The following is a 13,806-nucleotide window of genomic DNA, read 5'->3' on the forward strand; positions in this document are numbered from 1 at the left end:
TTTTATTGCTTTTTTAATCTGCAGAAATGTAATCTTGGTTCTCCTGAAGATTTCCTCTCCAAAGCCTTAGATCCTCCTCAGCTCCAAGTGATCAGCAATGCAATGAATTTGCTCCGAAAAATTGGAGCTTGTGAATTAAATGAGCCTAAACTGACTCCGTTGGGCCAACACCTTGCAGCTTTACCTGTGAATGTCAAGATTGGCAAGATGCTTATTTTTGGTGCCATATTTGGCTGCCTTGACCCAGTGGTAAGTCAAACAATGCTGCTGCTTCTTCACTTTAAATATCCTTTGACCAGGAAATTACAAGTTTGGAAACAATTGTTAATTAAAAATTTTTTTAACTAAATAGAATGTCTATACTAACATTAAAACCGGGAGGGCCTGAATGCTTGAATTTTTTTTTTTTTTTTGAGACAGGGTCTGGCACTGTTGCCCAGGCTGGGGAGCAATGGTGCAATCTAGGCTCACTGCAACCTCCGCCTCCGGGGTTCAAGCAATTCATGCCTCAGTCTCCCAAGTAGCTGGGATTACAGGCACGTGCCACCACACCTGGCTAATTTTTGTATTTTTAGTAGAGATGAGGTTTCACCATGTTGGCCAGGTTGGATAAGAATTTTTTAATATAATATTTAACTTTTTATATTTATATACTTGAAAATCTGTTCATCCATTACTGAAGTGTTCTGTAAGTACTATTTTGTGAGTGATTTTGGCTTGTCTAAACTTTTGTTTTCAACCCACTTGAAATATTTAATGGAATATGTAATGGATGATTCTTAGGAAGCTTTGAACACTACCAACTTTGAAAAGTAAAATTAAAAACTTTTTTTCTTTCCTTTTTTGTGCTCTCTCTCTGAGCCAATAATTAGCAGAGTTCTCTTTTCTCAAATTATGTCAGAATTAACAAATTCAAATCTGTCTGAGTCTCTGGGCACATACGCTTACTGTGCCATTCCAACTTTCCAACTTTATCAAGCTATGGCCTTTTCTGGGATTACCAATAAAGGCTATTTAAATACAGAATGGAAGCCTGGGCAACATAGTGAGACCCTGATTCTGCAAAAAAATTAAGATTAAAAAATTGGCTGGGCATGGTGGTGCACCCCTGTAGACCCAGCTATTCAGGAGGCTGAGGTGGGAGGATTGCTAGAGCCCTGGAGTAGGAGGGGGCAGTGAGCTATGATTGGGCCACTGCACCCCAGCCTGGGCAACAGAACAAGACTCTGTCTCTAAAAAACCCAAAAATAAAAATAAAAACAGAATGAAGAAAATGTGACTTATTACTATAGTCTCTCTTTGTTTGGTATTTGAAATAGATATTCACTGTAATTTTGCCAAGTTCAAAAAATAACCTCTTCCGTGATAGTTTATCTGAAAACCTACAACAACAAATGGATTGTTATGTAGTCCAAATTATTTTTAAAGATCACGGCAGACTAAGAGTGGAAATTCAGTGGTCTTGAGGCCAAGATAACTGAGTTAGGATTCCCAGATTGCCTCTAACTGTATGACAGACTATAAATCATTTATATAAATGTTCAGTTTTTTTTCTCTGATTGTGGTGATAATTGCCTCCTTACCTCACAGAAAGGTTATAAAAGTAAAAGGATTTATTTTTGAAATTCCTTAAAATGAAACAAAAAATAACTGTTTAAAATGAAAATATAAGTTAGCTATAGAATATTTTATATTAAACATTAATTAGTATAATAATACTAATAATAAACATAAAATATTGAAAATAAACAGGCAACTTAAAGCGTGATTGTTTTATGATTTGCTTTCTTTTATAAGTTAACTTTCACTGTATTGCTCTTTAATGATAAATTGTTTTGTCATTTATGATTTATGGATAGGCAACACTAGCTGCAGTTATGACAGAGAAGTCTCCTTTTACCACACCAATTGGTCGAAAAGATGAAGCAGATCTTGCAAAATCAGCTTTGGCCATGGCGGATTCAGACCACCTGACGATCTACAATGCATATCTAGGGTAAAAACATAATCTGGCTGTTATCAGTAAGCCAATTACCTGAGGTTATTTACTTTAAAATATATTACCTTTGACTTATTAAAATTGTACATCTGAGGTTTAAATTTATTTTTAGTTATTTCATCTGTCAAGGTATAATTATGTTAGAGATTCATGTGTTTTATAATCCTTCCTAAAACTTAAGAATAATATATTTGGTATTATATGTATATTAACTCATATTTGAAGTAACTTAATAATTTATGTTAAACATAAACGGAAAATATCTGTTAATGCTGTAAACAGATCTGTTAATAATATTCTTATATACAATTGGTAGCTGCTACAAGCAAGATCCCTCCCGTTTTAAAATTATAATTTAATTAAATCTTACTTTGGTTACTAGCTCTGAAAAAGAGTTTGGAAAGAGAACATGGTGAACTTTATTCATTAATTGACATTTTATTTATCTAGATGGAAGAAAGCACGACAAGAAGGAGGTTATCGTTCTGAAATCACATACTGCCGGAGGAACTTTCTTAATAGAACATCACTGTTAACCCTAGAGGTAATTCTTAATATGGATCTCTCACTCAGAGTCATGGGTAACTATAATAAGTTATTCTGGAAAAAAGAATGCCTAGGAAAATACTTGTCACATAGTAAGGGCTTAGTAAACATTTGTTGAATTAGTACATTTGTGATTGTACTTCTTTCTTCCAGCAAGTAACTTGTACGTATTACACAGTAAAATAGTATTTAATAACCATAATATGTTCAAGAAATAATTAAAAAGACTGGCTCATTCCTGTAATCCCAGTGCTTTGGGAGGCTGAAGCAGTAAGATGGCTTCAGGCCAGGAGTTTGAGACCAGCCTGGGCACATAGTGAGACTGCATCTCTACCAAAAATAAAAAAATTAAATGGGCATGGTAGCACACGCCTGTAGTCCCAGCTACTCAGGAGACCAAAGTGGGAGGATTGCTTGAGCCCAGGAGTTCAAGGTTGCAGTGAGTTACAATTGTACCACTATGTACAGAGTGAGACCCTATCTCTTTTAAAAAAGAAAGAAAAGAAAAAAGATGCAACACGATTTCATAAACACTATCTTGGGAATTAGAAGTCTCAGTTTTTCATTTAAAAAAAAAAAAAAAAATCACCTGAGGTTGGGAGTTTGAGACCAGCCTGACCAACATGGAGAAACCCCATCTCTACTAAAAATACAAAGTTAGCCAGGTGTGGTGGTGCATGCCTGTAATCCCAGCTACTCGGGAGGCTGAGGCACAAGAATCACTTGAACCGAGGAGATGGAGGTTGTGGTGAGCCAAGATCGCGCCATTGCACTCCAGCCTGGGCAACAAGAGCAAAACTCCGTCTCAAAAAAAACCAAAAACAAAAACAACGCAAGGACTGGGCGCAGTGGCTCATGCCTGTAATCCAGCACTTTGGGAGGCCGAGGCGGGTGGATCATGAGGTCAGGAGTTCAAGACCAGCCTGGCCAAGATGGTGAAACCCCATCTCTACTAAAAATACAAAAATGAGCCAGGTGTGATGGCGGGCACCTATAATCCCAAATACTTGGGAGGCTGAGGCAGAGAATTGCTTGCACCCGGGAGGCAGAGGTTGCAATGAGCCAAGATCGCGCCACTGCACTCCAATCTGGGTGACAGAACGAGACTCCGTCTCAAAAAAAAGAAAAGAGGAAAAAAAAAAAAACAAGTTGAAAGGAGAGAATCTACATTTCTTCTCAACTCTGAAATGTGGTTATTTAATTACGAAAAATTTCAAACATACATCAAATTATATGGACATAATGAACTTTCACCCATTTCCCACTTTCATAATTACCAACCTGTGGTCAATCTACTTGTACTCCTTTTATTCTACTATCTGCCCTCTAGATTTTGAAGCATATCCAAGGTATCAGATTTTTTTAAAACATTATCACACCTAAAAATACTCAATTCCTTAATACCATCAAAGATACAGACAGTGTTTAAATATCCTCAGTTACCTCATTACTGGCTTTTTTTTTTTTACAGCTAGTTCAAAGGATGATCCAAACAAGGCCCACACTTTAAATTTGGTTCATATGTTTTTTAATAAAGTCTCTTAACCTATAGTTACCACTTTCTCAGTTTTTTCCTATTTGCCATTTATTTTTTGAAGAAACCAGATACATTGTCCTGTAGAGTTTCCTGCATTCTGGATATGGCTGATTGTATCCTTGCGGTATTATTTAACATATTCTTCTGTGTCCTGTATTTCTTATAAAGGGGTGGTATATTGAGAGTTTAATCCAATTCAGGTTCATCTTTGTTTTTTTTTTTTTCTTTTTTCTTTTTTTCAGAGTCATCTCCCTTTTTGTAACATTAAGATATATCAATGGGGTCAGCTAGGTTCATCCATTACAAAATTCCCCACTGGCTTTTCATGTAATGCTGTTAGCAGCCATTGATAACACTCAGACCTATTGTTTCATTAGAGTCTGGATATGGTTGATTGTATCCTTGTGGTATTATTTAACATATTCTTCTATGTCCTGTATTTCTTATAAATGGGTGTTATATTGAGAGAGTAATCCAATTCAGCTTCATCTTTGTTTTTTTTTTTCTTTTTTCTTTTTTTCAGAGTCATCTCCCTTTTTGTAACATTAAGATATATCAATGGGCCAGCTAGATTCATCCATTACAAAATTTCCCACTGGCTTTTCATGCAATGCTTTTAGCAGCCATTGATAACACTCGGACCTATTGTTTCATTAGGGTTGCAAATGATGGTATTATAATTCTACTTGTTAGCTAGAATTATTTCATGAAGAACTACTTTTTCCTTATCAATATTTGAATACCCTGAGGTACAGTCTATACAAGAAAATTAGGATAAATGCTTGTTTCCTTCTACCTAGCAGTTTTCATGATGAGTTGATTCCTAAGCATCTCCACAAGTAAACAGTGAATCTTGTTTTTTTAAAAAATTGTAATGAACTTAATGATTTAAATATATTTGATGTGTTTTAGTTCTCTACAGATGTTAATTTTTTAATACTCAAATTGTCCCCTCTTTGGGAAGTGAGAGCCCCTTTGGGTTGGCTGCTGAGTCCTTTTCATATAATCTTAGCAATCTTTGATGGCTTCCTTGCTTTTCGTACAGAAGGCTTCTCTAGTGTATTTTATGCTCCAGGCTTGGAATCAGTCACGTTTCCAAAGAGCTCTGATTCCTTTTCAGGAAATTCTATTATATGTCCCTAAATATTGGCCAGCTATTTAGCTACAGCCTGGGATGGCTAGTTATGAAAAGGCATTCAAAGCATCATACTTAGTGGCTGGTTGTGATCAACTTTATCAGTCTGTTCTTAGGAAGGGAAACCAGATGGTTTAGCCCATTACTCAGGTTGCCATTCAGGAGTAGATTTATTTCTGGGAAGAGAGAGAGTAGAAGTGTAGTTAAAATGTAAAGACAGGTGAATGTGAAAAGCAGGGCTCCCCCACAAATACTGTCTTTTTGTTTTTTTATTGATACTTATTTAAAAGGAAATGATGTTTAATACAGATATGCTATAAAAGTTTTTTTTTTAAATAGATGGGGTCTCGCTGTGTTGGCCAGGCTGGTTTTGAATTCCTGGTCTCAAGCGATCCTCCCATCTCAGTCTCCCAAAGTGCTAGGATTACAGGTGTGAGCTACCTCGCTTGGCCCAGATATGCTATAAAAGTATTCAGAAAATAATGTATCTCTCACATAATTCCCCTTTATATACTCATATTTTAAAAAGTAAAAAGGTTTTTTTTCCCATATTTGACACACTGCTTTTTGTGATTAAAAAAACCTGCTAGGATGACAGCAGAGACTTCTCTAAGTGGAATGAACTTTGTCCTTCTTGAAGCACATGAAGGGCTAAATTGAAGAAATAGCCACCTCTGGGCCAACTGACTGGGAACATGTAGAAATCCCAGTCAGCTGGCCCAGAGGGGGCTATTTCTTCAATTTAGCCCCTTTTCCTTTATCTTCAAATTGCTTTCCACCCCTTCTTCTGCGAGCCTTTTCTTCACCTCCCTGAGACTACAAAGTTTTAGATGTCTTCACCAACCCTGTGGTGTTATGGCAGCTGTCTGTTTGGTCTTTTCTCCCCTAGAATCAAAGTCCCTTAAGCCCCAAACTTAAAACATAAAGGATATCCTAAAGGTAAACATCACCTTTTAATTGCTTGTATCCTGTGTACTTTGAAAAATGCCCACCCTTCCTGTGCTAGTTTTGCTGATCAGCACATATTAAACATAGAAAAACATTTTAGGCAACAATTTTAGATTAAATGAAGTTGCCATTAATAAACTCTTTCAAAGTTCTTTAAGAAATTAAGATGGGATTTCCAGAAACAAATAAAAAAGGTACTTGCAATCTAGGATCAAGATTTCTGTCAATTCTTTCTCAATGCTGACCATCCTCATTGAGTAAAAATCTCCAGAGAAAAAGGAGAGCTACTATGGAAGTAGATGTAGTGAATGAAAATGTGTTCAGACACATTTTTCTTGCTCTCAAATTTTAGACATTCTTATGTTTTGAGACATCTGAAGTCTTTGGGTGAGGAGAATAGCTGATTCTAATTCTTGACTTTCCAGTATCTTTTTTTTTTCCCTAAGGTAATTTGGGCTATCGTTAGCTAAATAATCATTAGCATCCTGTCAATTTTTATAGGAAGCAGTAATATAAACCACAATGTTATTTGGAAATTCCTCTAATCAATTTGATTATTTGTGTTTTTAACATAAACCAATCTAGGATGTAAAGCAGGAGTTAATAAAGTTGGTTAAGGCAGCAGGATTTTCATCTTCCACAACTTCTACCAGCTGGGAAGGAAACAGAGCCTCACAGACCCTCTCATTCCAAGAAATTGCCCTTCTTAAAGCTGTACTGGTGGCTGGACTGTATGACAATGTGGGGAAGATAATCTATACAAAGTCAGTGGATGTTACAGAAAAATTGGCTTGCATTGTGGAGACGGCCCAAGGCAAAGCACAAGTACACCCATCCTCAGTAAATCGAGATTTGCAAACTCATGGATGGCTCTTATACCAGGAGAAGGTGAAGTACTCATTCCTAAATTCCAGTATTCAGAGCATTATTCTACAAGTCATTCATAACAAGTTAGGATGCCCTAACAGGTATTTTATTTGGTTCTCAAATTGAGCTATTCATTTTTGTTAATATTTGAAATCAAGATGCACATAGCTTCTCAAACAAAAGAATGCTTATTTTCTCTTCAAAAACAAATAGTAAGGTTTCTACTCTGCCCATCATCTTTTCTACTTGGAATAAAGACAGTAATAGCAAATTGATGTGGGTTAATAATGTATCAATCCCGTTAGTATTTCATTAAAAGGTGCTGCCTCAGAAGGGAATAAAAGACAAGTTGTATGTGCTATTCCCAAATAAGGGGAATATTGGATGGTGTAGTAGAACTGTGGATGATTTGCAACAGTTTCGGTCAAGTATCACCTAAGATAATTTAATAGCAAATATTTATAGATTACAATGAAAACAACCTTTTGAATTGGAGCTGCATGACCACCCCATTTTCTTATTTTTTAACATATGGTAAAGGTTAAGATGGCATTTTGTCTTCATATTTTGGGTTTTTGTTACCTGTCTCATTCACACATTTTTTAAGGCAGTATGAGAAGAAAAGGGAACATAAAGAATTGAAACATATTTCTTCTCCCTTTACAAAAAGTGCCTCCATTTTGTTTCTTGACCTTTAAAATAACAAAGATCCGTAATTTCAAGCACTGGCTTGAATAACTCTCAACATTTATCAAACTTAAATGTAAAACATGAGAAATTACTGATTGATGCCCATAGCTGAATGTTGGTTTAGAAACCAGCAACTGAAAATCATAATTTTAACATTAATTATTTAATATCATTAGCATATAAAATTGCTTGTACCTAGTTTCCTTTATGTTCAAAGTATATAACTCAGCCTTAGCAATAATATTTAAAATGCCTTTTCATAGCATTAATGCACAGGTGGTAATAGTAATTATTATAAAATTGATAAATTATGCACATAAGAAAATGAAAATGTAGCTTTACAAATACTCTGGGCTTAAAATGTAGAATAACAAATTGTAGAAAAATGCCTCCTTCTATTTTTATATTTTGAAGTTATTTTCCCCCCTTTTTCCCATGTAGATAAGGTATGCCAGAGTATATTTGAGAGAAACTACCCTAATAACCCCTTTTCCAGTTTTACTTTTTGGTGGTGATATAGAAGTTCAGCACCGAGAACGTCTTCTTTCTATTGATGGCTGGATCTATTTTCAGGTACATAGTACAACTGATTTTATTGATTATTAAAAATTTTCAACTTCCAGTACCATTGAGGTACATTTTTTAAATTTTATTGGAGTTTGCATAATTTCTTCTTAATATGAGTTAAGTAGAATTCCTTATTTTATCTTGCCTCTGTGGTTTTAAATCTGTTAAATTTGAAAATCAAATTATATTGCTATTACAAATTCTATTTATTATTAATAACAATTCTAGCTTTCTATGTGTTGGGTACTTCAATAGTTAACTTTATGTTGATTTTCCCAAATTAATATCCTAGCAACCTTGTTAGGTAATTTCTATAGTTTCTTTTACATAGAGACACTCAAACACAGTGAGAAATTAAATAATTTTCCCAGGATTTACGTGGATTGTTACTGACAGAGCAAGATTCAAATCTAGGACTATTTGATACCCAAATTTATTCTCATTCCACTACATTGTGGAATAAAAAGGAATAAAAAAGACCAAACAGATTTATAGTTTATAATTCATACTGTTGAATTCTTCTCTGGAAAAATTAGACCAACCTATGCTTATTTCTGGCAATAAGTTTATCTGTTTATCTGTACTCCCATCAAGACTGACCAGCTTAAACTAAGCAAACCTATTACATTGTTAGGTTATTCTATGATAGCTGTTTGTCTAGGACTGGAGAGGTGAATTTTAAGTGCAGCTTTACAATTATATGCAGTTTGTGCAAAGAAGTTGGGATGGTGGAAATGTTTTATAACTGGATTGTGATGGTTGCACAACTCTATAAATTTACTAAAAGCTATTGAAATTGGTGAAAATGAGTGAATTTTTATGGTAAGTTATATCTCAATAAAGCTGTTTTAAAAAATTTTACACCCCAGGCCGGGTGCCATGGCTTATGCCTGTAATCCCAGCACTTTGGGAGGCAGAGGCAGGTGGATCATGAGGTCAGGAGTTCAAGACCAGCCTGACCAACATGGTGAAACCCTGTCTCTACTAAAAATACAAAAAATTAGCCAGGCATGATGGCAGGCACCTGTAATCCCAGCTACTCCGGAGGCTGAGGCAGGAGAATCGCTTGAACCTGGGAGGCGAAGGTTGCAGTGAGGCAAGATTGCGCCACTGCACTCCAGCCTGGGCAACAGAGAGAGACTCCATCTCAAAAAAAAAAAAATTTCCCTCCCCAAAACTGTAGTCTTAACTTCCACAGAGTTGATATAAATAGAGAAGAAAACAATTATTGGAGTAATAGTTGCCTTATTTTGGGAAGAGTTACCAGATTTAATAAGGAAATTGACAGGTTTGCATGCCAAGCTAGCAGAAATAATTTTATTTTTCTCATTGTGTTTTCCATTAAAAGCAAGATGTGCTAAGGCAGATTGTAATATATGCTTGCCTTGATTTACTTAAACACATTCACACTCCCCTGGATTGACTTTGTCCATTTTTTCAACTCCTCTTAACAGGCCCCTGTAAAGATAGCTGTCATTTTCAAGCAGCTGAGAGTTCTCATTGATTCTGTTTTAAGAAAAAAGCTTGAAAATCCGAAGATGTCCCTTGAAAGTAAGTGTTTGCTTATAATGTAAGTGAAAGACCATATACACATATGTGTATGTGTACACATACCTATGTATTAATGTGTGGAAAAACTTTCTAAGAGGCCAGGCACGGTGGCTCACGCCCATAATCCCAGCACTTTTGGGAGGCCAAGGTAGGCAGATCACCTGAGGTCAGGAGTTCGAGACCAACCTGGCCAACATGGTGAAACCCTGTCTCTACTAAAAATACAGAATTAGCTGGGCATGGTGGCGGGCACCTGTAATCCCAGCTACTCGGGAGTCTGAGGTGCAAGAATCACTTGAACTTGAGAGGCGTAGGTTGCAGTGAGCGCCGAGATCACATGATTGCACTCCAGCCTGGGCGACAAGAGCGAAACTCCATCTCAAAAAAGAAAAAAAGAAACTTTGTAAGAGAAAATCTGAAATATTCTAGAAATTTTTTTTTTGTAACATTGGAGTATACTAAAGCACACTGAAGTCGTAAAAAATCCCATCTACTTTATGCTGAATTCCATCAAACTCAATTAGTGATTATTCACTGCCTAATTATCCTCTTAAGGTTTAGTTTACTCCTGTCTCTTTTAAACTTCATTTCTAAACTTCTAGCCATTTCATAGAAAAAAAGGTTAATAAAACTGAGCATAGTAAACTTTGTTACTTATTAGCATTTTAGTAAACTGGTAACATAGCTATTATTTAAAAAAAAATAATAAGCCAAACATGGTGTCATATGCCTGTAGTCCTAGCTACCCAGAAGGCTGAGGTGGGAAGATTGCTTGAGCCCAGGAGTTAAAGTCCAGCCTAGACAACATAGAGAGACTCTGTCTCTAAGAAATATATGTATATATACACATACCTATATATGTATTTGTGTGTGTGTGTGTATGATTTAGGGACTTTCTGTTAGGTTTATTTCAGCATGGTTTTTCCACCATGTGTTTCTTTCAAATGCAGAGCTATTTCTCTGTATAAAATAAACACATTATCCTTCAACAGAAATCTGAAATGAGCTGGGCATGGTGACACCTGCCTGTAATCCCACCACTTTGGGAGGCTGAGGCAGGAGGATCGCTTGAGGCCAGGAGTTCAAGACTAGCCTCGGTAACATAGGGAGATGCCATCTCTACAAACAATTAAAAAAAATTAGCCGGGCCTGGTGGCTTGTACCTGTTGTCTCAGCTACTTGGGAGGCTGAGGCGAGTATCTGCACTCCAGTCTGGGTGACAGAGCAAGACCCCACATCAAAAAATAAGAGAGAAATCTGAAACGGACACCTGAGTTTGCAGTTTGCCCAGTGCAGTGTTTCTCAAACTTGCCAAATCATCAAAATCATCCTGGCAGTTGCAAAGAATACAAGGTCCAAAGACCTACCCCAGACATACTGATCTCTATGGGAGAGGCCTGTGGCTATATTATTTTTTAAATATTTTATTCTGTAACATTTCCCCTCTGAGGCTATCCCGTTTTTAAATACAGTTAATTATTTTTAATAAACTGAGTTGTTTTTCTGGTAGAATGTCCCACATTTAGGATTTGGTTAGTTACATACTCATGCTTTAACATGTTCATGTATTTCCTATAAACTGGTAGTTATATTTGGAGTTATGATTAGAATAAGTTTTGAGGAAAATAATACTTTCTAGTTGGTGCTGTATTCTCCCCACTGCATCACACCAGGAAGCACTTAAATTTGGTTGTCCTTGTAATGTTAAGAATTGATCAGTGACTTCAGTATGATTGTACTGAACAAAGTATCCCCAGTTTATTCTCAACAGTCACAGGCAAGTTGGGGGAGCTACTGATCTAGTTCTACTACCCTGAGGCCTCATACTCTGTGTTTATTTGTATAACTAAATATGAATGCATAAGCATTAAAATGTATTAATTTTCCTATACTGCTGGAAACAGATCAAGTCTTAACATATTAAGACGTGGGCTCTTTTCTCAGGGAGCTTTGTGCATTACAACTTTGGCATTAGAAAGAATTACATTTTATAAAGTATAGGTTGAACCTCAGCTTTTAATTAAGCAAAACGATTTTTTGAAATGATATCAGTGTTTCCCTTTGCCATAAGAGAGAGAGCAGAACTTACCAAGTTGGGTGTAGTATATACGTTTGACTTGGGAGGAAGGAAGAAGTATGTTAGTACTCTCTCTTGGATTTATAACAAAAAGTTGGTAGAATGCCAAACATTTGAAAAACAGTAACTGAACTTACTCTTGTACTTTCTTTTACTCTCTCTTCCTCAATTTAAAAATCATGGTTCTTGGAGCCAGGTATGGTGGCTTGCACTTGTAATCCCAGCTACTCAGAGGGCTGAGATGGGAAGATTGCTTGAGCCCAGGAGTTCAGAGCTGCAGTGAGCTGTGATCACACCACTGCACTACAGCCTAGGCGAGAGTGAGACTCCATCTCTTAAAAAATAAAAAAGAAAAACGTTCTTTCTAGACCTGCCATTGTTCCAACTTCAAACAAGTGACCTCTCTTTTTCCCCTCCCTCCCACTTTTTTGTTGTTGTTGTTTCTAATGCCACTGTAACCATTGCAACCATTGAAAGCGACAGCATTCTCTGAGTATCTAACGTAAATGTAGAATTTCAGTTTTGCAGCCCTGATAATTGTAACTTTCTAAAGAGTGGTTGTGAGGTTCTTAGGAAGTCACAATTTCAGAGTTAACTATTAAGTAGAAGCAGTTGTTAACAAAACCCCTTTAGCAAATAATGCAGCCTCTGTTGCTCTGTTTGTCAAATTAATTGGTATTTGATTCCTTTGTTGTGTAGAGAGGTCTGTCACTTCCCCATTGACACCTCTCCAAGAGCGCTTCCCTGTTAGAATTTTTTGTTTCCTTTGGACTAAACATGGAGAAACTGGTAACAGTTCTTCCTTCCTTGCTCATACTTTGGAAATTCTGCCATACTCTGAAGAACACTGAAGAGTCAGTAGAGCCCCTTCAGTATATTGCTGCCAAGTGAAAAAGTTGAGAAACTTACTTTCTTCAAGGAATTTTTATAGAATAAAATTTATAATTCCTTATAAAGAAGTAACATTTCACATCATATTATCTCTTTGGGGTTTAGCCTATACAAATGTTATCTGTTTTCAAAATGTTAACTTTTGTCAAACTAGGTATGGCAGAACCTACAGCAATAAAATCTATGTAGGGCAAAAAATATTTTGTAGGTGTCTCTAGTTTTATTACTGGTGTTAATTCTGTATTCTAATGTAAAAATTTTTAGTGACATATACCTCTTATTTACATAATAAGACATTGGAAAATTAGACAATGTTGCATTTATTCGTGGCTTTTTTTTTCTTCCACTCAGATGACAAGATTCTGCAGATCATTACGGAATTGATAAAAACAGAGAATAACTGAAACTGAAATTCATGGTCAACTGCTTTAAAAATTAAGATGAAGATACAGTCGTGAAATTATCTGAAAACGGGTCGTCACATTAAGTATTTCACTACTTAAAATGTTGGTACTAGCCGTTAACTTAAAGGTGGCGGGAAAAAAGCACATACTTTAAACATGTATAATTTTCTAGTTCCTTTTTAATGATGATTATTCTGAATGTATTTGCCACTACATTTACAATAAATTCTTTGGTATTATCCATGTTTTGCTCATCGTTGTGTTAATAAGGGCAAGGCCTATGTCTGTGGTATCTGTAGCTTAATGTTGTGATTCCCTGTGTAGCTGCCTCATCCCCTATCAATCAGTCCTTGATGTCTGCAGAATTTAAACCCTATAGACCCAGAAGGGAAAATAATCTCCAAAACCAATTATAATTAAATTTCCATGAAAAGGAACAACTTCAGAAGTCAGTTATTTAGTATTTGATAGTCAATTTCAGAACCTAAATAAGTGCACTATTAATAGATGCCACCTATTTCAGTAACATTCAAAAAGCATAAACATGTAGTTCTGGAAGACAGGCAAGATTGACTAATACTCCTGTCAGCCTTG

The 13,806-nt window shown here is 36.0% G+C and overlaps 1 protein-coding gene across 2 annotated transcripts in view; it reads left to right on the top strand.

Moving 5' to 3' along the window:
* The window catches only part of DHX29 (DExH-box helicase 29), a 51,155-nt gene extending 37,700 nt beyond the window's left edge, over positions 1-13,455 (top strand). For both annotated transcript variants that reach the window (XM_019013313.4, XM_055367875.2), the window contains 7 exons: positions 25-249; positions 1,860-1,996; positions 2,450-2,543; positions 6,751-7,053; positions 8,164-8,295; positions 9,744-9,840; positions 13,160-13,455. In XM_019013313.4, the coding sequence (XP_018868858.1) occupies positions 25-249; positions 1,860-1,996; positions 2,450-2,543; positions 6,751-7,053; positions 8,164-8,295; positions 9,744-9,840; positions 13,160-13,212 (1,041 nt within the window). In that variant the 3' untranslated portion in view covers positions 13,213-13,455. The remainder of the gene's footprint in view (positions 1-24; positions 250-1,859; positions 1,997-2,449; positions 2,544-6,750; positions 7,054-8,163; positions 8,296-9,743; positions 9,841-13,159) is intronic.
* Positions 13,456-13,806: the final 351 nt, after the last annotated feature.

Source organism: Gorilla gorilla, chromosome 19 (genome assembly GCF_029281585.2).
Source record: "Gorilla gorilla gorilla isolate KB3781 chromosome 19, NHGRI_mGorGor1-v2.1_pri, whole genome shotgun sequence".
Lineage (NCBI taxonomy): Eukaryota > Metazoa > Chordata > Mammalia > Primates > Hominidae > Gorilla > Gorilla gorilla.